This window comes from Gymnodraco acuticeps, unplaced genomic scaffold (genome assembly GCF_902827175.1).
Source record: "Gymnodraco acuticeps unplaced genomic scaffold, fGymAcu1.1, whole genome shotgun sequence".
Taxonomy (NCBI): domain Eukaryota; kingdom Metazoa; phylum Chordata; class Actinopteri; order Perciformes; family Bathydraconidae; genus Gymnodraco; species Gymnodraco acuticeps.
The window spans coordinates 3,413,801-3,437,846 of record NW_022990047.1 but is presented as its reverse complement, the minus strand read 5'-3'; the positions used below and the strand labels follow the sequence as shown (position 1 = coordinate 3,437,846).

General features: G+C 43.2%; 1 protein-coding gene across 6 annotated transcripts in view; it reads left to right on the top strand.

Moving 5' to 3' along the window:
* The window catches only part of furinb (furin (paired basic amino acid cleaving enzyme) b), a 119,296-nt gene that overhangs the window by 4,870 nt on the left and 90,380 nt on the right, over positions 1-24,046 (top strand). For 4 of the 6 annotated variants that reach the window (XM_034215762.1, XM_034215766.1, XM_034215761.1 and 1 more), the window contains exon 2: positions 11,455-11,734. In XM_034215762.1, coding sequence (XP_034071653.1) covers positions 11,558-11,734 — 177 coding nt within the window. In that variant the 5' untranslated portion in view covers positions 11,455-11,557. Of the gene's footprint in view, positions 1-8,801; positions 8,822-9,933; positions 9,954-11,454; positions 11,735-24,046 lie in introns of those variants that run through there. The other 2 variants (XM_034215764.1, XM_034215765.1) reach the window with 2 other exon arrangements.

The window sequence follows — 24,046 nt, the reverse complement described above, 5'->3', positions numbered from 1 at the left end:
TCAGGAAATAAGACGTGACCACCCATTGTGGCTCTGAATCTTTTCATGTCCTCTTCCTCTTTGTTCTTTTGTTGAGTTGGGTCAAGTCCACTGCTGGACAGAGAAGCTTGTATTTCTTTTCTCTTTTGACTCAACAACTGCAACGTCTTTCTCAGCTGGAGAAACCACGCAACTGAGATCTTAAGCCTTTTCCACGAGGAGAAGTGGATTATCAGTTGATTTACTGCATTCTGTGGGTCTTCATCAGAGATGTTATTTGTTGCATTTGGTGCATCATTAATGATGACAGTATTAACTGAAACTTCTCCTCTAACCTCTGGGTCATCACTGCTGATGGAAGTTGAATCCAAGATGTTAAGAGGCCATTCCTCTTCACTCTTGGAAAGAAACTCTGGGCCATGGATCCATCTGCTGCAAGTGAGAAGGTGTTCAACTTTCACCCCACGAGAGGCCTCATCAGCTGGGTTCCGTTTTGTGTCAAGTACCTCCATTGTGAGATGTCTGTGGCTTCTCTTATAGCAGAGACCCTATTGGCAACAAAGGTGTGAAAGCGCTTTGTTTCGTTCCTGGTGTACTTTAACACTGTTGTGCTGTCTGTCCAGAAGATTGAGTTTTCCAGCTCTAGTTGCAACTCTGCTTTCAGGAGTCTGTCAACTCTCGCTGCCAGCACAGCAGCTGTTAGTTCCATCCTTGGGATTGTCACATTCTTTAGAGGAGCAACTCGTGCCTTTCCGAGAACGAAAGTTACATGGATCTTCTCATCATCACTCTGCAGCCTCAAGTATGAAACTGTGCCATAGCCGTTCTCGCTGGCGTCAGAGAAATTATGTAGTTGGGCACTTGTGAGCTGTCCAAATCCTTTGGGTTTAAAACATCTCGGCACACTGAAAGTGCTGAGTCTTCTTAGATCTTCTAGCCACCCCACCCACTGCAACTGGTAGTTTTGAGGAATGTGCTCATCCCAACTGTAGCTCATCTTACAGAGGTTTTGCAGCATTATCTTGACAGGTAAGGTGAAGGGTGCTAAAAATCCAATGGGGTCGTAGACCGAGCTCACCACCGACAGGATACCTCTTCTTGTGAATGGCCTTTCTTGGACTGCCATCTTGAACCTAAAGGTGTCAGTTTCTGCGCACCACTGCAGTCCCAGGGTTCTTTTGACAGGAAGGCTGTCTCTGTCGAAATCCAGTTCTTTCACTTCCTTGGCTCTTTTCTCCACATCAATGGCTTCCAACACTGACCTGCTGTTGCTGATCCATTTTAGCAGTTGGAATCCTCCCAACTGGCATAGAGCGGTCAGGTCTGTAACCAAAGACATGGCTTCTGCCTCTGAAGACAAGGATTTCAAGCAATCGTCCACATAAAAGTTCTGCTTGATGGTGTCTGTTACATGAACTGGGAAGTCTGCTTTGTGGTCTTCAGCCGTTTTTCTAAGGGCGAAACTGGCACAGCTGGGCGATGATATTGCACCAAACAGATGAACAGTCATTCTGTACTCAGTGAGCGGCTGTGTCAGATCACCTCTTGGCCACCATAGGAAGAGAAGAAAGTCTACATCCTGTTTTGCCACTTGGACTTGATGATACATAGCTTTTATGTCAGCCATAACTGCTATAGAGTTTAGGCGAAACCTTGTGAGAACTCCGAGCAAGGAATTTGTCAAGTCAGGTCCCTGGAGTAGTTTAGTGTTGAATGACACACCTTTGTAGCTTGCCGCACAGTCAAATACCACTCTCAGGGTTTTCTTTTTAGGATGGTACACCCCATGATGCGGGATGTACCACACCTTTCCTTCTTTTCCTTTCACCTGATGCTCTGGCACACTCTCTGCATAGCCGTTGTTTATGACATCATCAAGAAAGTTGGTGTATTCCTCTTTGAATGTTGGATTTCTCTCCAATTTCCTTTTTAGGCAGAGGACCCTTTGCTCAGCAAGATGGCGGTTGTTGGACATGACAACATTGTCCTCTTCTCTAAAAGGCAACTTCAAGCAGTAATGTCCATTGTTGAGTTCAGCTGAAGTGTTGGCAATTTGCATGAACTTAAGATCTTCTATGGACATTTCTGGCTTGTCTTCTGCTGATTTCTCATTGAAGTCATGGTTGTACTGCTTCACCAGCAGTTCCTCTATGTGAGCAATGGATATGCGGTTGGCTGTGACTGTGGGGCAGCTACTCCCACTCTCATTGCCTCCTCTCAATGGTCCGTTGACAACCCATCCCAATAGGGTTCTAACAGCGTAAGGTCCTTTACCCCTGCTGTTTATCACTTCCCATGGCTCCATTACTTCTGGAGAGTTAGTTCCAATTAACAGCTCCACATCAGCATCGATAGCAGGAATTTCCACAGAGTCCAAGTATGGCCAAGCATACAAGTCTTCCTGTTGTGGGATGTTATTACGAGTCACAGGCATCTTGCGTTGGGTGTACACATCAGGCAACTCAATATAGATGTTACCATTGAGTGCAGCTACCTCTAATCCTGAGATGACGTGACTGTTGACAAAGCTTTCTTTATTCATTGTTTTCATCAGGAATGTAGTGTTCCTTCCTCTCACCTTTAGCTTCCTCATCAGTTGCTCAGAGCAGAAAGTAGATGAGCTGCCGGGATCTAGAAATGCATAGGTCTTTAGAATTGTGCTGCCTTTCTTTGCCTTGATCTTTACAGGCACAATTGACAAGACGCAATCCTGTGCTCCGGCTCCTATATGGCCACATGTCTTGGGAGTAGTGGCTTGACTCATCCTTGTTGTTTCTTGCTGTGAGTCCTTTGACTTGATTTCTTTCCATTCCTTTGCATGGATATGGAGAATGCTAGGATGTTTCAGATTACACAATTTACAAGACAGCCGACTGTGACAATCTTTACTCATGTGTCCAACTGATAGACATCCAAAACAAGCACCTTTCATTTTTAGGAAATCAATGTTATCCCGATGCTGCTTCTTTTCCATCTTGGGGCACACTTCCAATCTGTGGCCCTCTTCACACAGCAGACAAGGTCCCTTTGTTGACTTATCAGGTAAATATTTCTCCTTTTGAGTTTCAGAGTTAACAGCTGCCACAGATGTAGCGAAACTGCTTCCTTTCTCCTTTATGCGTCCCTGTGACACTTTATTTCCAACTTTGAATTTTGAGAATGAGACAACTGTGTCTTGAATGTCTCCATACAGTGGGTCAGATGCAATAGACACTTGTCTCTCAATAAAATTGACCAAGTCACTGAAACCTGCTTGACGATGGCGTCTCTCCTGATGTTCAAAAGCAATGTTTCTCCATTTTTCCCTCAGTTTGTATGGTAACTTCATGATTATAGCACGTATGTTTGATAGCATATTCATTTCTGACATGTAGCTTATGTCCTCCATAGCGTTACAGCAGACGCGTAGGAATAGTGAAAATGCTTGTAAGGCTTTGATGTCCTCTGACTTCAGTGGTGCCCATCCAAGTGCTTTTTCCATATATGTAGTGGCTATTTTTTGCTCATTTCCAAAGCGTTCTTCTAAAAGCATTCTTGCTCTTTGATACCCCCTGTCAGATGGCATGTGTTGACAGCTCTTGACCAGCTCTCTAGGTTGCCCTCGAGTGTACTGCTCCAGGTAGTATAAGCAGTCCACACTGCTAGCAGCTTTTCCTTCCACTCCATTTTCAAAAGCTCTGACAAATAAGTTGTACTCAAGAGGGTTTCCATCAAACACTGGTATGTCCCTTGGGGGTAATGATAATGAAGACTGCTGTTGCACTAGTAATGCTGTGATGTCGTTTTGCTTTTGCATGATGGTGAAAATATTGCCTTGGTCCGGTTCCTCCCTGTTTTGGTTTGATTGCTGTGATGGCTGTGCAGTTGGATATGACTGACGAGATCTTTGAGGCATTCTGCCTTGGTCCTCATCGACTTGGATACATTGCTGTTGTGTATATGCACTGGGATATGACTGCAAAGACCTTTGAGGCATGCTTGGGATGTGATTTAAAGCATACGTTTTTGATCTGGTTCCTTGTGAAATGGTTTCTTTGCGCCGTGCCCCTGTTCCACTTGGCATTGTAGCTGCAGTATTGAACTGGTTGTATGGATCCTGTAGCTGCTGAGACTGTAATGGCATTGCAGCTTTAGCAGCTCCTGTTGGTGGATTGTACTGGTTGTATGGATTTTGATGTGATTGAGTGGGTTTTGTAGTTTTACTGCCTCCTGTTGGTGGATGATTGTATTGACAGTTTGGCTCCAATAATTGTGCTTTCATTGACATAGCAGTTTTACTGCCTCCTGTTGGTGGATGATTGACGGTACAACTTGAAGTTTGTGGAACAAATGGCACAGCAGAGGGTTTGAGAGACTTGTGTTTTGACACATATGAATTTGTTCCATTTGTGACTCCTATGTCAGACCCTCTGTTTCTGAGTACTGTGACTTTTGCTGTCTGCGCAGCAATCTGACTTTGCACTTCAAGCAATTCCCTTTTCTTCCTAATTTGAGCCTATTGATCTTCCAGCTCATGCTTTTCCTTGAGAGCAGCCTCCAAAGCCAGGAGCGCAGCCCTTTCAGTCTCTGCCTTGAGGACCTTGAATGGCCAGAGCTTCCACCTGACACATTTGTTTTGTCACCAATGTTAGAAATACTGTCATTTGGCCCAATATTATCCAGCTCCTCATTTGCATGTAACACATCATTTTCATCATCCACAACCTGTATGCATTTCTCCCTGTTTGCATGGACCCATTTTTCCATTTTGTGTATTACTGGTTTAACATTGTGCATTTGATTTTGAAACCATTCCGTTTGTTTAAACATGTCATCCTCAGGCAACAAAGGTTTTAATGACTCATGCAACCTTGTAGTTTCCCCAGACAGTTTCCACAACATTTCATGTTTGATTTGCATGTCAGAAACATTTCCATCTGAAATCATCATTTGTTCCAATTCCTTTGCCATTTTACACAATTGCTTTATCCCAGAATTCCTATCCTTTTGCATAGATAATATCTTTGCTTCCGCTGCTTTATATGTGAGTTTAGCTGTCCTTTTACCAAGCCCATCCTCCTTTTCAGTTTGATTGACAGCAGCGTTCATTTCTGCGTTCATTTCCTGATTTTCCTCGTTACTCATGGCCATTATTTAGCAATCCACGGAGGCTTTGTTTAGAATTAGTTTATGGGATTTGCCTGTATCCCGTTGCGTGAAGGCCACTCTCCTCCGCAACCTTTTATTCATTCATAAATACTCCTACCGTGACTTTGATGTTTGGTCCGTCCCCGTTCCTCTTGCGGGTGCGTAACGTGGATTTAAGTCGGGAAAAGTCAATGAATACAGCGCTGTCCTCCTCTGTCCATCCGTCTTTGGAAGCGAGTTTTTCAACAAATGTAAAGGCAACCGAACAACAAATATTTGCCGCGCGTGGTGTTGACAGCAAATCAGGTCTTCTCTTTGAGTGCATTTAAGATGTTTATTTGGATTGCAGGATGATGACAGCAAAACAAGAGCCGGGTGTTTAACTGATAACTAAACAACTAACTGTGATAAAGAAATAAACTGAAATTAACTCAAAACAAACAGAAAATTAGCGAAAACACGCACGGTTGAAAAACTGTGTGGCTTCCCTCTGGTGATTCCTAATCCCTAATGCTGTGCACCTGTGTCCTCCCTAAATAGTAGGCTGTACCCTGAAATTGGCTGAGTCCCCGCCTATGCCCAGGTCAATTCAGTAGTATCACAGCACCTTCATATACAAATATTAAAATACATCAAATTGGCTGCAACAGTCATCATAATTATATCACTGTGTACCTGTGGGGTATCTATATATTACTTTGTAAGGGTAAACCCCAGCTCGGTTCAAATATACCAAAACCCAGTGAACAAAGATAACAGTACTCGAGTTTCAAGTTTACTTGCTGCACGGAGAATCGGCGAGTGACATGCCATGTCCACTCCTTAACCAACTCCCAGCTAGGAGAATCGGCGAGTGACATATGCCATGTCCACTCCTTAACCAACTCTCAGCTAGGAGAACCAACTCTCAGCTAGGAGAATCAACTCTCAGCTAGGAGAACCAACTCTCAGCTAGGAGAACCAACTCTCACCCAGGAGAATCAACTCTCAGCTAGGAGAATCAACTCTCAGCTAGGAGAATCAACTCTCAGCTAGGAGAATCAACTCTCAGCCAGGAGAATCAACTCTCAGCTAGGAGAATCAACTCTCAGCTAGGAGAATCAACTCTCACCCGCCTTCTCTCAGTGCAGTCTTTTTATTTCAACAAACAGTAACATGAGACAATCATGTGGTCTTGACCAACGCCTTATTTGTTAGTGTGGATCTTGTGACTGTCAGTCATGTGAATCTGTGTGTGTGTGTATGTGTGCCATTTTAAACAGACTCTTCTTTGTTCCTCCATTAACACTCCTTGTAACACAGCAATGAGAATACATTATGAAAACACAGTTTATGAAAACACTTTTATCCTTCAATAAACTCTAACAGTACCAAAATTCCCCCCAGATCTTGTTACATTTATTTTCATGCTATCCTTTTTCAACCGTCTGGCTCACAGCAGCAGATCTGAAAGTCCAGTGTTCCTCAAAGCTGCAAGTCTGTATTATTATCAAGTAGCGCTCTACACTGCTGGATATTCTGTTGCCCACAGGCTCAAATGACGATATCAAGAAGACAATAATGATGCACAGACTTGATGCATTTCTGATTCGTATCTTGCTTTCATCATGGTGTCGTTGAGTAGTGAGGGGGCTTCACAGGACAGGAATGACTGTTGCGAGTTTCCTCATCACAGTGGCGTTCTGTTGGTCACTGAGCAGCTTCACGAGGGCTGTTGTCGGTGTAGTGCGCTCCTCAAGTGCGCCTCAGATGCAGAGGCGAAGAGGATGCCTGTAATGAATTATTCTCAAAAGAACATCCAAGCACAGTGTTTTGAAAGGAACTACGGCACCTGTTGTTGCTGATGCTGTTCGGTTTTCTTCATTTGAAACTCACCATCCTTATCGAAGTGTATTTGGAGTTCAGCGAATAGCTTAAATAATTAAAATGTTTCCGTGTTATATGAGCATACCACAGGTCACTTATACACTCCTGCATTTCCACTGGCTCACTTACTCAAGTGTGGTACTCATCTCCAAAGAAGTTATGCAACTGATATTCTATTTTCATTGTAGCCTGGATCCTAAAGTCTGAGGTTCTCCAGTGGTTTGAAGGGTGAGGTTTTGTCTCATTTGAGGCCTTTGATGTATATTGTAAGCAGCCTCTTGTTAACTCCTCTCCAGGCTGTCTTTTGAGAGAAGGTGTTTTGGGCGTTGTGTTATTATGTGCTCGTTATTTTCCGCAATGTCGTGTGTGGGAGGGATATCCCCTTCTTCCTCCTCCTCTCCCTCCATCTATTCCTCCATCTTCCTGCTTTTGTGACTCCAGCATGGCATCTAATGAGCTCAGAAGAATTGCACCACGGGAAGAGTGACAGCCCCTGGTCATGTTTCCAACACTTCTCCTGCTGCTCCCCAAACTCACCTACTCTTAACAGCCTCTGTGAAGCAAAAGGACATATTTAGGGGGAAATGAGGGTATTCATAAGCAGGGTGTAATTGTTTCAGTGAATAAAGGGTAAGGGCATCCTGTGTGTAGGTCTGGGAGATATGAAGAAAATCACATATCTCAATATTTACTTACAAATAGCTGAATGTCAATATTGTGAACAAGGGTCAACTATTAGTGCATTCACAAAACATTTACACAATTTAGGATTTTGATAATTAATCATCAGTAATGTAAGTTTATTGACTGAATGTGTTAAGGCGAATAATAGGAACAGTGAAGTCAATATCAGTTTTACTTTCCAAATATTGATATAATATTGGTATTGTTTTACCTAACCGTACATGAATATTGGTAATAAAGTTTCCTACAATGTTTTTTAGGGGGAGATTCTAAGGCAAATACAACAGCTCACCTGCAAACCAATTATCTTGGGACATTTTAAATTGCTAGCTTCCAAGCTATAAGCCATTTTTAAATTAAAGTTAGTAGATTTAATTGTCCACGTCCACAAGAAATATTCAGTTATTTGACAAGAACCCTTTTCACTCTGGAAAATCAATATGGATGCACTCACCACAAGTAGTTTTAAAAAAAATTAAAAAGGTTAAGCAATTATGATACGTTTCACCCCTGTTTCTTAAAGGATCTAATTGTTTTTAAACCTATTCTATCTCTGTGGCAGAGTTCCCGTTAGAATATTTTGTCGCCGGTCATCATGTCCGTTAAAGTTTAAATCTTCCGGACACAATTTGAAAAGTGCCGGTCAAAGCTCTTCTTTGTTATTTATTGAGCTTTAAAACAAATTGATATGATTCGATATGAAACAAACTAATAATAGTAGATTAACTACATTATACAAAAGTGTACAGTAATTTATAATAACACGGGAATAACGGAGCGCTCTCTCCCTCTCCTGACAGCCCGTCAGTCTAATTATTTCACACACAGTGACGTCACAGCTACCCACAATGCAACGCGCGCCATATATTTTTTATAAAGACGCAATTTTTCTGGAGGTGCAAAAATCCTGGCGATTGCTAATATAAACAGCTAGCTAATGTAGCCGGGCAGAGCGCACTAGGTTTTTTTTCTGAATTAACGACCGAAGAAATCGCTGCATGTCTTCGGATTACATCTCTGGACTTGAGGGGTGTGCTCTAGGTCGTTACCAGCGTAAACTAGAGCTATGTGGGTTGTTGGATGTACAATGTATGGAATTACGACCCTCAAAAGTGGCCTTCGGTCGATTTTGGCAGCATCTACGTCTATCTTCTGGAAACACCAGGTGAATACCCCACTTGTCACAATAATATTATCATGCCAATGCATATATGTGGTATTTTAGAGTTGACTATATAGATTAAGGCAATTCTTTCACACACACATACGGGTTTTGGGCCGAGGGCGACACCGTACTTCCGGTATCAACCATTTCACTCTAGGTGCATACAGAATATCATAGTCGATTGCCTTAATGATATTCTGTATGCACCTCGCGTGAAATGGTTGATACCGGAAGTACGGTGTCGCCCTCGGCCCAAAACCCGTATGTGTGTGTGAAAGAATGCAGCTCGCGGATCAGTAATGAGTGACCCGACAGTCAAACTAAACATATCTATAACTAGTTTAGGTAGTTTGAGAGGTAATTAAAAATAGCTACGTGTGATATTCTAACCTGAAGTGTGTGTTTTGTCCGCTCACGCTGCATGTGATCATGCAGAGCTGCGTGTCGACTCGTCAGCAGCAGCTGATCTCTCTCTCCCGTCAGATTAGACTCGCGTTTATGTCCATATCGATCAGATCCAGCTAGTTCTAACTAATGATATGACTACCTGCTTATCAAAAGACACCTAAACAATAAGCGTCGCTATGCAACCGGGTGAGGCCACAAAGTATAGCGCAGCATTATGCATTTGTTTACACCGGAACCCCGAGGCATTACCAACAGATCAACGCACAATCAACCCATACAGGACATCTCTTTCTCCACATTAAGTGTTAGACATTAGAGTTGACTATTCTTGTCTGTCACATACTCTTTTGTCTGTCACATAAATGGCGCAAGTTGCGCAACTGATGCGGTATTGCGCTAAAGTGAAATTATTTTGACCGGACACTTTGACCGGAGAGATTTAGATTTTCCGGTCTTCAGCATATTTTACCGGTCGTAGTCCGGTAATTACCGGCTAACGGGAACTCTGCTCTGTGGACTATCTTCATGATAAGATAAACATGGACAGTGACAGGCATTATATCTCTGAGCTGTTCCCTCCATGTCTGTGCTGTTTATTTTCTGCTATCCACAGTTGTTACGTGCCATCTTTACTCCAGTATGGTGTCAGGAGGTGTCTCGGCGAGGAGATGAACTGCCACCTACTGCCGCAATAATCACCACTTAATTGGAGTGCACTGTTAAAGTAAATAGTTTTTTTTTTTAGTTGAGTCTAAACACACTCAGTGGAACAGTCTGCTCCGCTGCATGTTTGCTTTGACGTGCAGAAAAAATCAACTCCTATTGTTTTTCAAAAATCCATTAACAAGTCTTAAAGTCTTAAGTCTCCTAGCATCCCCCCTAAAGCCTGAACAGTTCATCACACTCCACAATTTGAAAGTGTTTGACAGAATAATCACAACACGGATACATTAACAAGATCCATAAGGGAGTGGGGATAAAAATGTTAATTTGTCCTGAGAGTGGCCATGGAGGAGAGACCACATGGTCATTAGGATGAAAAGGGGTTTATCTCCCTGGGAGCCTAAAACTGCTGAGCAAAGATATTCCTGCTTGTTCAGGAGATATCTCGTGAGTACAACTGACAGTATGATGTAAAGTCATGGCAACTCAAATCCCATTGAGTGCTCAAAATAAAAGGGATTGTTTTTAAGGCAGCAGGAATGTGCTCAGTCCATTTTTACCATCAGCTGACATATTCGGATATTACTGCCATCTGTAAAATGAATAATACTGTATAGAACATCCTGCCATCACAACGAGAAGAACACCCAGTCCATGTGCTCATCTCCTACACCCCCCCCCCCCCCCCCCCCACATCATAGTCCCCTCTGAAACTGCTAAGAAGGTTTATATTGGAAATTCAATGTCTTTGAATTTCATGACCTCCAATAAAATCCAGCATAAACCTGCATCACCTTCTTCCTCTTCATCTTTCTTAGGATGGACTGATACACTTAGCAGATTCCCACATCTTATTATCTTTCTTCTCACTCAGCCAGTTAACCTACCACAAATCTTCCCTCTTTATGTGTGACTTACGAGCTCCTTTCCTACGACTCAAAGAGCCACAAATCAAAGGCCTGCTGAATGCCCAAGCATAAAAACCTTTTTCTCTTTTGTACTTGTGCTCAAATTACGGTCCTTTTTATCACGCTTGGTATTTTACATTCCTATTAAAATATGTACAGTAGCCTCTCATACATAATAATTGGTTGGTTGAATTAAAACTTTGGAATATCCTAAAACTAATAGCAGCGTTTGAGCGAAAATGTAAATGTCCTCAGACACTTTGGCCTGTCTAGTTGCCACAACTCGCTGTGTACCGGTTTGCTTGGAGCTCGTCCTGTATTGCAGCGACAAGCCTACTGTATATCATTATCATACATTACCATTGCAGGTCTAAAATGGATGAGGGAGGATTGTAAAATAATTCTGTGTTTGGCAGAACCTCACGTCTGTTTCAACCTAATATGTTATGCTTTGCACATTTTTTTCCTCTGAGTTTAAAAGTGGACAGTGAGCTAAGTATGATGCATGGTAATCTCCGTGGGTGTGCTGCTTATTTCTGCTGCAGTTTTTGCTTTATGTTCTGAATGGTATCTGCAGTAAAGGCAACTCCAATCGGGGACCAAGTTGAGAAAGCCAGTCTGTGTTTATATCTGCCTCTTTCCTCTCATCTCTAGGACTCTGTTCCACTTTCCTGCTGTACGGTGGAGCAGCCCCACTCTGCCTGGGAAGCAGTGACAGACGGACGGATAGACTGCCCTGTGAAGTCTTCTCCTTTTCATGGATGCCAGGGTGGCCCTGCTGCACTTATGGACAGCCCTTGTCCTCCTGACAGCGAAACTGCAGTGGATTGATGCTGCAGAGGTCTACACCAACACCTGGGCCTTGCAGATCAATGGGGGGGCAGAGGAGGCGGACCGCATCGCCAGGGAACATGGATTCATCAACCACGGCAACGTAAGTCCCTCTTATAACATGTACTGGGGTGGTGTCTCATGAACCGTCTATATCTGAGTCTGTTTCCACACACAACGAGGGGTTGTAGGGAAACATCAATGTTGAAAAACAAACTGTTGCACATCAAAGCCATGCATCAGACAGCCAGACGTGACCCCTGCAGGCAATCCTGTTTTTGCACCGGATTGCAAAAGTGCGGCCTCCTCTTCTTGTATCTTAAGTGGGGCAAGCACGACTTCCAAACTCACTTGCAGACTGTGGTGGAGTCTTAAGAATAGACGGCAATAACAAGGTTGTTTGCGGGGTCTTGAAGAAGGTTGTTATATTTAATTGTGATGCAGGTAGTTTAGTTTTAGTGCCGACACTTAAGCTCCTGTATTTGGTAATGCCAAGTGATTTTAATTATAAGAGCTCTTGCGTCATGACAGTTTACAGACAGGTGAAACTTATCGTTCTTTCAGTGGCATGTTAAGTCCCAAAATGTGCTGAGGGCTCAGCTTTTCCATATGTGTGCTCAGCGGTTGACAGTGAGCCGCTATGTGGTCCCCTGTTGCTCCGCTTGAGACTTGAATTCATTTGCATGCGTCTTTGTGGAAATGCCTGATAGCTGCACACGCCACTGAACAGCCTTCTGGATTACTTCTTAGTAGGTGCTTCTGCATACCCACTGTTCCCCACCTCAAGTAAAGAGGATTTTCTTAAGGAGAAATTAATTTGGGCTTATCTTTGCTTTCTTTATTATGTCGCAGATGTTTTTACAGTTTCACATGGGTTTATAGGAAAGCTGGACAAAAGGAGATGTGTGTCACCAAGTGCTCTTTCTCATCCACCACATAATATGAAATGATATCTATGTGACTTAACATTGAGCCTGTCTGAAGGAATTATGTACTGCTTTGATCTGGGGTTCATTCAGTATTTATCTGTGTAGTTGTAGTTGTTCTGACACCTTGGTAAAGAGTGCATTCTACTGCGCAGTGAGAGAAAGTCTACATCAGAGTGTAATGGCCCCGAAATTGACTTCTACTCCTAATTGCTTCTGTGACTTCTAGATTTAGAATCCATCTCTAGTCTTGGTGAATTGGGTTGAATGAAATGTTAAATATTCTGTTCACAGAGCACACAAGGCTGTGGAGCAATGAAAAAAAAGCCTTTCTTCCTCTGGATCAGGCAATTCTTCTTTCTACCCTATTCCCCTTATGTGATCACTTTCTCTTAAAAAACCTTTATGGCTTCTTCTCCCCTGTTTATCTCTCCCGCCCTCGTTTCAACCAAGCCACAAAGACGTCTCCAGCCTCTATTCTGGCCGTTAAAAACCCAAAATGATGTGGAGATTTATAGTTTTGTTTTTCTCTTCTTTTTAATTCATGATGGAGTCAAATGAGTATAGAAGCAGTCACAGGAACGAGTCTTCTTAGACGGCTGTCACTGAATTTCTGATGCCATATGGCAGCTTATCATTTCTGTGCGCCTGACATTAAGCCGCTCAGGTCCTGGAACAGAAGTGTAGCTCCAAAGTGGGTCTTTTAAAAAACCTCCGCACCTCACCCCAGCCAACCTTTCCGTGGCTCTGGGTGCACCACAGCCCACAGCCTCCTTCACAGATGTGTTGTTTATTTCCTGAAGAAATGCTGGAGCTCCACTTTGTATTTTTGATGTGTGAGATTTCAACAGTGGATATAGGTGTCTGTATGGAGAGTGCGAAGATGGATAATAGGCAAAAGTAGAAGTAGGAAAGGGGGTATAAATAATTTAGATAATTAACTACTTCGCATTGGGAAAATAAGAAGAGTAAAAGTGAGACATGGTCACAGCAGGATGGCTGTGAGAGGTTTCTCAAAAAAATAAGATGAAGGGAGAAGCTAAGAGAGTGTGTTATTAAAACTGAAAAGCATGAGTGCAGAATGACAGAAAGTGTGAAATTTGGTTTTATCCACTGTCTCAAATTAGATTTTGTTGGAGTACATCTTCAGTCATTGTTTCACAGATTTATTTTAGCATGTAGTCACTGAGTGGGTGAGAGAGGATCTACAGGCTATGTGACAGTACTGTGGGTTATGTGAGGGGACGGGTTAAGCAAGGCGTTGTTTGGCTGGGAGCCTATAGGGGAAAGGGCTTAGTCATTTTTCCATAGTCATTGCCGGTTGTTTTACAGAGCGCTTGAAGAGAGAAAGCAGGCCGATGTATAATCAGGACATAATGGGATTTTTATCACTAATGTGATTACGGGATCATCACGCAACTGATATTTGTTAGCTGCACTCAGAAATGCCTTATCGTGTTGGTGTGTCTTAACATATTTGCAAATTCTCTCATTATGCGTCATCTTAATTACATTTGAGTGGGCGTGAAGACAAGAAAGTGTGCGCTCAACTCCAGGGTTTAAGTGTAAATGTCAACAAGACTTCCCAGTGTGAATCGGCCTTTTTACAATTTATCACAGAGGCTTGTTTTATTTATGTCTCTGTAATCTGTTCAATGGTTTGTTGGGTGTTTTCTTTCCTTCCAATGCTGTCTTTGTGTCTGCGTGGGAGTTCCAGACCAATTTTTAGATCTAAATGTCAAGTTTGGTTGTTGGTTAGCCGAGTCAGAATCATTGTTTTTATGAGGATGGGCAGGCTCTGTGGGCGTTGACAGACTGAATCAACCCCCTCTGTGGAGGAGACGCACAATGCCAGAGTCTCTCGCTGTGTCTCTGTCTTTCTATTTTTCTCTATCAACAACTCTCCATCTGGGTCCCTGTGTCTCTATTTATAGCTAACGTACTCATAAATGTGTTGTTAGTGTAATCTGGACAATAAATAGGTTATCCAACTCCCACCGTCTGTTCGAATGGACGTGGCCCTCTTAAAAAGCTGCAGGAAAACACTCCACTCGCCCTTTTGTTGCAGAGGTAACGGGTCATTTCCAGTGGGTGAGCACATTTTTGATTGCAGTCACCTTAAGTCAGCTGATTATAATATGCCTTCAAAATGCAATGTTCCTGCTGCAATTTCTCTCTTTTTTAGGCCACGCTTTTGTAATATCATTCCACCACAGCCCCAAACACACACAAACACATACCGCTTCTGTGCTAGAGAGAATGTAATGCGCTCCAAGGCCATTGTGCATTTCTCTGCACATGCTACCCTGCCAACTGTGTGATGCACAAGCCTACCAGACAATTTTCTCTCTCTCTCTCACCCTCTCTCTTTGTTGATTCAATCTAAATGAGGTGTATTGGCATGAAATGTAACACAAATAAATGCACAAAGTACATCTCATTCACTCTCTTTCTGATCTAGATATCTTGCTGTTTACAACACCTCACGATTGAGTTAAGGTTTTAATGCTTAAAGTGGACCTATTATGCTATATTGGAAACATATATTGTAGGGCCATATACCTATACAAACATGTCTGTTGTCTGTGAAGTTTTTTGCTTAAAATACCAAACAGATCACCCATTGTAGCCATGCCTCATACTGCTCAAACCCCTCTGTTGCTGCCCTGTTAGAGAAACGCAGATTTTGGGTCCTTATCTTGAAAAAATTAAAAAAGGAGGTGGAGCTAATGCCTGATCAGAATTCTATCGGAGATAAAGTTAAATTCTGCTGTGATAAAACGCCATCCTGTTATAAACCACATCAAGGATTATTTCTGAAACAGTATGGAGCTTAAATGCTTTTTTTCTTGCGGGTTTATCACAAGGTGAGTTCCTTTTTTTATTTCCTGCTTTTTAAACACATGTGCTCTCCAGTACAGGTTAGCTCTGAGTGTTAGAGGCTTGCTAATATAACAAAAACGAGATTACGTCCAAAACACGTCAGGCATTGTTTCTGATGGCAACTTTCTGTGGATCCGCCGCCGATTGACGTCAGATCGGCAGCAAATCTGTATCCGCTCGTTGTACACCCGTTTTTAAAAGATTTGGGTACGGAGGAAAAGAGAGAGGGTTTTATTTTCAGACGCTGCGTGAGTTCCCCGACGCACCGGGGACACATAGTTATGTATAAAAGACATCACAAAGTGCATTTTGCATGATAGGTCCCCTATAACAAATAACACCGGCGCTTTTCAGAATGCACAAAGGTAGTTTGCTTTAATGATTAAGTTTAATCGGTAAAGCAATCCCTGGCAAGCCAATTGTTTCAAATAGTGCCATTACTTTTTGTGTGTGTGTGTGGCAGTTTGTTTATTTGGCTTTCTATTGTTTTTGTCCTCACTTTAAGGTAATAGTTTATTAAAAGGAACATCAAAAGTATCTCTCTTCCTCTCTGGTTCTTCATCTCAGTCTCTGTTGTTTTTCTCTCTAGTATGAACCCATCCTGCGATGTTCATATCCTCACACTTCACCACTCTAACTTCACTCGTAAACCCATACTACACTGTTCTGCAGCATTGCCTGCACCTGCAGTATTTGCTGTCTTCTATTTCCCCCAGGACTTTGACGGGAAAATAAGGAGTGCCTCTCTGAATAAAAGCTCTGAAGTCTTGCCGTTGGCACTAACGAATCGCAGCAGACAGTCTCTAGTGGTGCTAATATATTATAATGGTGCCGGGAGAATATTCTAAGAAAGCGTAAGATTCTTTCTCTGATTTGTTTTTTCGCTCTGTTCCACTAATGTTCCAGGTTTCTTTCATTATGATTTGTTTAGTTATTTTGTCCTTTTGTTATTTTATTGTTTTGTTGCATTTTGTCACAGCAATACATATTTTTGGGGAAGTGATATTGCTTTTAGATCATGCAGAATGTGATTTATCTCACATAGTTTGATATGCAATGTAAACAAGTGTTCATATTCATATGCAATGTACATACTAGACATGAAGCTCAAACATATAATATATATATATATATATTAGGGCCGGGACTCGATTAAAAAAATTAATCTAATTAATTAGAGGCTTTGTAATTAATTAATCGAAATTAATCGCATTTTTAATCACATATAAATATTTGACCTAAGAACAGTGAGAAGCAATTTTTTTCACATGGATTTTAGTATACCATTAGGCGCAGTCACACCGCAGTACTTTTCCCACAAAGGTTCATGAGAACTCTTTGAACCTGGGGGAGGATTAGGCAAATGAAGCCGCTGACGTCACTTCTTCTTCTGCTTTGGGTTTACTGGCAGGCCGCAAACCACTTCACGGCGTATACTGCCGCCCAAAGTCCCCGGCCGGAAGTCCCCAGAGTTCTACTGAAGCCTTCCGAGTAAATCGCCAGAACGCCGACACCTCCTCATCTCCACCGCTCCCATGTTTTATTTTGTGTTGCCATAAGTTAGTCTCTCTGCGTTTCTGCGCTGGGCTAATGCTAATAATGCTAATGCGAGGATAATAAAATGGCGGCTTCACAAAACTTTTTGGGAGTTTTACGGGGCGTGGTTTGCAATCCGCCCAGCCAATCAGAAATATAGCTCTTTTCTCACAAGAGAGCCGTACGAAAGTCCCTGCTCTCTAGCAGGGACTTTCGTGAGGGTAAAAAGGTTCTCATGAACTAATTTTAGTACCGGCTCTTTTTGGTGTGAACGCGATAAAAGAGGCTAACGGCCACGCTAGCTTCCACGCTAGCTGCTATATGTTTTGCATTGAGGTGATACTTGAGGCTTGATGTGCTGCGGTGATATGCGAATTCCTTTTTGCATAATTTGCACACAACCGTGCTCTTATCGACGCTTCCATCCGTCCGTTTTAAAAAAAAACATTTCCCACTGTTGTTCACTGTGGTTTGTTGTTGTCTGAAGTCATGAACGTTAGTTGGTGCTCCAGTATAATCGGTACGCCTGAAACTCATCCAGTGAGAAACGTTCCGCGGTGCAAAAATAAGTGCGATTAAAATGCGTTAATTTTTTTAACGCGTTAATTTTTGTGTAATTAATTAATCTTAATTAACGCGTTAAAGTCCCGGCCCTAATATATATATATATATATATATATATATATGCTTGTTGGGTTCCCTTTCCTGTAGTGTGGTATGTATAGGGTTGTTATGCATATAAATGATCTGCAAAGCTAAAATCCCAAAGTTACCTCAAAAGAGAGCTTATTTTCTCCTTGGTGAACTACCATATCAAAGTGACATCACTATGTAACTGTGCTTCTATTGGCTAATGCTCCAACACATTGTACATGGTAGGCTAAGTGGCAGGACATCCCTAAGCGGTTGACCATTCACAACAGAGATGGTGTCACGGCTGGAGGGCAAGGTACACAGGACCCAAATGCAGAATATCCAAATTCTAAATATTTTATTGCAAAACTAGCAACAAAGGAAAATAAAGCAAAAACACAAAAATCCCTCTGAACAAAAAACCTTCCAACAACATCAATAATCTCACAAAGACAGACCGAAAAACTGAAGTTACCTAACTCCAGCTTCTATGAGTATTGGCGTAGCCCTCTAAGGCTATCGCTATTGGGTAATCCCCTGCGCACCCGCACAGCACTGAAACACTTGTAGTCCACGCCTGCCCGCAAGGTGGGCCCCACCCTCGGGCTTCCTTCCGGTATAAATAGGAAGGAGGCCCGACAATCTGCTCCCATACAAAATAACTTTTCTTCAGCTATTCGTAGAGCCAGTGGGGCCCAGCACTTAGAGGGCTTCGCCAATACTCATAGATGCTGGAGTTACAGTAGGTAACCTCAGTTCTACTTCGTATATGGCTTCGCCCTCTAAGGCTAAGGGCGAAGCATGATGTAGTCTGCGCCCCACTGGGTCCGCCCGGCACTAGAAGCACAGACACACCTGCTCAGATAATAACCCATGCCTATTGCGCCATGCGTAATGGCGCATCACCGTCCCTGGAATATAGCATAACATGAATATTTCCCATGAGGGGACGAAGGCTGGGAACAATACATACCTGCCACTGTGAAAAAGTAGAGACAAAGGTCATACTTTGCCCAGTGACAAAAAGAGGGGGAACAGCAGCTCTCTGCGTGTAGACAGGCAGGAGAGCGCACAGCTGGATCCCACAGGGGCGGATCTAGACACATATTCATGGGGTGGCAAGAGGGTGGCAGGAGAATTTCAGGGGTGGCATCCCCTGGCAGAAGTATATGCTGATTTAATCGCAGTCATATCAATCAATGTTAACTTGGAAAGCCACAATATTAATATTTTAACTCAATAACATAGGTGACATTATTGTGGCACATCAGTAAAGCCTTACATATAAATATATAAGGTGGCAGATATAATTTAATGAATTTTAACTGAACAATAACTGAATGAGTTTGTTTCACTTTTAGACCAGCAGGGGTAACAAATCTATGAAGACTGCTGCAATAAGTACATTAATTAACTGTCTCATCGATGTTTGTCTGAATTAATATGATACTATTAAAGGTGGGGTATGTAATTTTGGAGAAACCAGCTCGAGTGCGCTAGAATTTGAAAACACACTACCGGAAACGTAACAAAAAGTGTTTCTGAAATAAACTACATACCCCACCTTTAACAATCATATTATTCCTATCAGCTGTCAATCACTGTTATGATTCACATATTCATTTATTATTGAATAAACTATATTTTTTGGAGGAGTTAATGATGAATATTCCTCAAGATGCTTGCTCACTCTCCTTGAAATTTGAAAGAGAAGTAATTATATCATGTATCAAAATTCAAAAGATTCAAAGGAACAGTTCAGCTCCCCACGACTTTACTGCAAACAGTTACAACCTTGACTTTACATCAGAAAGAACAAACATTAAAGAAGTGACTAACTGCATCAGTTAGGGTTCAAAAACGTGTATTCAGCTAAAACATATACATCGCTGCAGTAAGTTATTATCCAGTGGAAAGTCCTTACCTATACTGGCCTAGTTAAATCAAAGTGGTTACTTTTTTTTGGCTGGGCAGTGTAGTTTTACACACCGTCTTATTTGACTTTCTCAGGACTTAAAACTGTTTTTTGGGGGCAGAACCCCACAAAGAAACACATATATTTACACACATACTGTACAAGGTCATCATCTTAACAGTTTGTTATGCTCATCGAGTCATCCGTGAGCAGAGCATCAAGTTGGCATGCCTATTACAGCTGAATGCGGCGATTACCATCTTGTTCAGCAAAACGCCTCACAAACGTATTAAGATCCAAAGCTTTAGTGCGTTTTGATTCAATGCTGAGTACAGCCAAACTTGACAGTCTCTTCTCTGTCATTGTAGACCGCAAATACCTCATTGCTTCCGTCTACTTGGGTCCGAATGCTTCTCGTTTTGCGCCGTAGTGAAATCGCCGCCAATCATATTTCCAAGCTCGCGCCAGGGCCGGGGGAGGGGTTACAAGACTCGCATCTTGTGCTGCATTCACTTGCACTCGGACATTAGAGATTTTCTCTCATAAATGTCCGATTAGCCACAACTTTTCTTCCAAAACAAAGATGCCAACTAGGGTGGCAGCTGGGGTGGCAAGGCTGTTTTTTAGGGTGGCAGTTGCCACCCCGGTAGATCCGCCCTGACATCATTCACTCTGACAGGACACTCCGTACAAAATGTGTCAGAGGAAAAAAAGGAAACATCCCTCCTATAAGAGGGAAAAATGCTGCTCTCCGCGTGCCAAGAGGCAGGAGAGAGGCGCACAGCTGGATCCCTGACGTCACTCACTCTGACAGGGCACCCAGTACAGGGTGTGTCAGAGAGGAATGGGAGACATCCCTCAAATACAATTGAATAAATGAACAGGGGGAAGACCAAGATGCAGCAGTGCAAATGTCTTCCACTGACATTCCTCCGTGCAAAGCCGTGGAGGAGGACATTCCTCTGGTGGAGTGCGCATTGATGTTCTCCGGGGGCTCCACCCCAGAGGAGACAGATGCCTGTGACACCGCCTCACACAGCCAGTGTGACAGCCGTTGTGCAGACAGAGGTTGCCCGATCGACCGATAGTGCACAAACAGGCGCTGAGAACGGCGCTAGGCTGCCGTGCGCGCCACATAGCAGGGCCGCGCGCACAGGACAGAGGAGATGAGACGTGGCTTCTTCCTCCGACCTGTAAGGAGGAGGGAATAAGCTAGCCAGGGTGATCACTCTTGACCTAAAAGAGTTGTGATGACCTTAGGAATGAAGCCGGGTTAGGGCGTAAAACAGCTGAACTGCCATCTCCTTGGATCCGGAGACCTGACGGAGCCACAGAGAGAGCAGACAAATCACTCACCCTTTTCGCTGCTATTAGAGCCAAAAGTAGTACTACTTTGGCTGATAACAGTTTAAGGGGAACCTGATCCAAAGGTTCAAATGGGGCTTTGCTTTAGTGCGCGTAACACCAAAGCCAAATCCCACTGAGGCGCCAGTGCGCGTGACCCGCCAGTTTGCGTGACACAGGTCTGAGTCTCCATACTCCTCGCATACAACGGCTGCTGCGTTCTGCGAGCCCCTCTGTTCAATTCGCCGGGAATATACATTGCTCTGATGGAGAGCAACGTGTGTGCGCGCCCAGAACAGCAGCCGTCTGGCTGCGTTCAGAAGCTGCGCAGATCGTACTCCTCCCTGGCGATTGAGGTAGGCTGCCGTGGCCTGTTGTCTGTGCAAATCAACACATGTCTGATTGTACAGCAACAAGGTGAAGTGCTGGAATACTTCCCAACCGGAGAACAGCTCCAGCACATTTACCTCAACGCACGGGGTCGTTGAGCGGGCGAATGAACCACCTCTGGAGACTCCCAGGGGGATCCCCACGTGACCAGCTGACGTCATGCTAAGCAGCTGTATCACGGAGAGGGCCTGCGGAATGTGACACGCCGGAGAGGGAGCTGTCAGTTCCTCCACTCGCTGCCGCGAGAGCCGCGCTCTGCTGGCTGAGTTTAATTCCACTCCCAGATAAACGTTTGTCTGAGAGGGAAGAGGACAGCTCTTCTTCAAATTCATTATGAAAACCCAGGCTTTGACAGATGCGATACGAGATGTAACGTCTGTAAAACGACTTCCTCCCTGGAGCGAGCCAGCAATAGCAGGTCGTCCAGATAAAACCACATCCTGGTGAACACATTCCAGCATTTGTTTGATCGTCAGCATGTGTTTCTCTCTTTTTGGAACACTGACAGATCAAGGATGGGTCTCACTCCCCCGTTTTTTTCCCGCGATTTAGAAAATAACGGGAGTAAAAACCCCTGATTTTCCTCCCTTTTGGAAAAAATGCCTTTTTCAACAGGAGTTCCTGCAGCGCTGAATGGAGCGCAAGACACTGTTCCTGGGATGACAGGAGTGTTTCTTGTAGTGATGGGTCGTTCGCGAACGATTGATTGATTGATTGATTGATTGATTGAAAAGTTTATTAACAGCTTGTATATTGGGTACAGTACAGTACAGCTCAAAACATACAATTGTTAAGGGGATGCAGACCAGAGAAAGACTTTCGTCTTGTTTACATCAGGGTCCCCCATTTCCAATTCATCATATCATTTAAGACATATAAGACATATTTGACATACAGATGGCTTATTTACAATTTACATACAGGTGGTTTTTTACATACAGATTGCTTATTTACAATTTTCATTTTAGATTTCGCTCTAATACATCCTAACCGGACATTTAAGACATACCAAGTCTACAGATATACAGTTAGTAACAGAGTCTAAAATGCGAGTATATACATAGATGGGGGGGGGAAGCTGTCCATTGAACGACAGGTTGAGATTTGTACCATTACCGGGGCCAGTTTTGCAATGCTCTCCCCCGAAGGTGCTCTTTAAGAGAGGTTTTGAAGGTAAGTATAGTTTTACTTTCCTTTACAGTTGTGGGAAGAGTGTTCCACCTTGATGTGGCATAATTGCGAAACGTGTATTCCCCCTTTTTTGTGCCACATTTGGGTTTCACATGATTTGTGGAGCTCCCTCTGGTGTTATGATCATGGTATTCCTTGACCTTTGGGAAGAATTTTGACATGTACATGGGTACCATAGAGGTGTAGTGGATATGGTAGACCAGGCCCATTGCAAGTAGCTGTACTCTGTCGTCTCTGCCATCTTAGGTTGTCAAAGTGGGCAGAGGTGGGTTCTAGATGAAAGGTCAAGCAGTAGTCTGACCAGTTTATTTTGCGATGTTTGAAGTTTTATTTTTAGCGCCTTGGAGGTGCTATGGTACCATGACGTGCAAGCATAGTCATAGTACCCTTGAATGAGTGCTCCTGCCAGAGTTTTCAGGGTGTTTTTGTTTACCAGAGAGGAGATCCGGTATAGGAATCTAGTTCTTTGATTGACTTTTTTTATTACATTGGATGCCATTTTGTCACAGGAGAGGTTTGCTTCAAGAATAGATCCTAGGTATGTAATTTCCTTCTTACTTGTGACAATAATGTCACCCACTGCAACTGAGAAGTCGTCGGATTTGCTGAGATTATGTTTCGAACCGAAGAGAATGGACTCTGTTTTACCCAGGTGTAATGATAATTTATTATCGGCGAGCCAGGTGCAGATTCTGCCGAGCTCGGAGCTGATGGTTTTTTCAACCTGCAATCTTCTCCTGTCAGAGACCAGCAGGGCTGAGTCGTCCGCGAACAGGAACAAGTTGCAGTCACATGCTGATGACATGTCATTTACATAAATTAGGAACAGTAACGGACCTAATATGCTTCCTTGTGGAACACCACAGCTCACTGGGAGGGGGGGGGGACAGAGTACCGTTTACCTCCACCATCTGTTCTCTCCCTTCCAGGTAGGATTGCATCCAGCTCACCGATAGTCTATCAAAACCAATTGCTTTTAGCTTGTCAATCAGAATGGGGTGATTGACAGTGTCGAAAGCCTTTTGTAGGTCCAGCATCACCATGCCGCAGTATTTGCCCTCGTCCACCTCTTGTTTGATGTGGTTGCTCAAATAAAGAAGGCATGTGTCAGTGGAGTGGGATGTTCTAAAGCCAGATTGAAATTCATAGATTAGTTTATTTTCCGCGAGGTACTTTTCGACCTGTTCATATACTATTTTTTCCATGACTTTCGAGATGGAGGTAAGTATAGAAACAGGGCGGTAGTTGCCTGGGTCCAATTTGCTGCCCTTTTTGTGCAGGGGGGTTACTCTTGCAATTTTGAAGTCTTTGGGTACTTTTCCCTGTTTTATGGAGAGGTTAATTATGTGAGCTATGACTGGTGAGATGGCGGTTGCTGTGTCTCTGAGGAATTTGGAGGGGATATTGTCGTGGCCAGTGGCCTTGTTAGGTTGGAGGGCGCTCAGTTTAATGAGTACCTCTGCTGTTGTTACCCTTGCTAGACTGAAATCATCTTTGCGTACCCCTAGGTTTTTGTAGTAGGTCATGATGTGATCTACTCCAAAAAGCCCTGAGTGGGAGGGTAATTTATTTACAAGAGTTGTGGCTATGTTTGTAT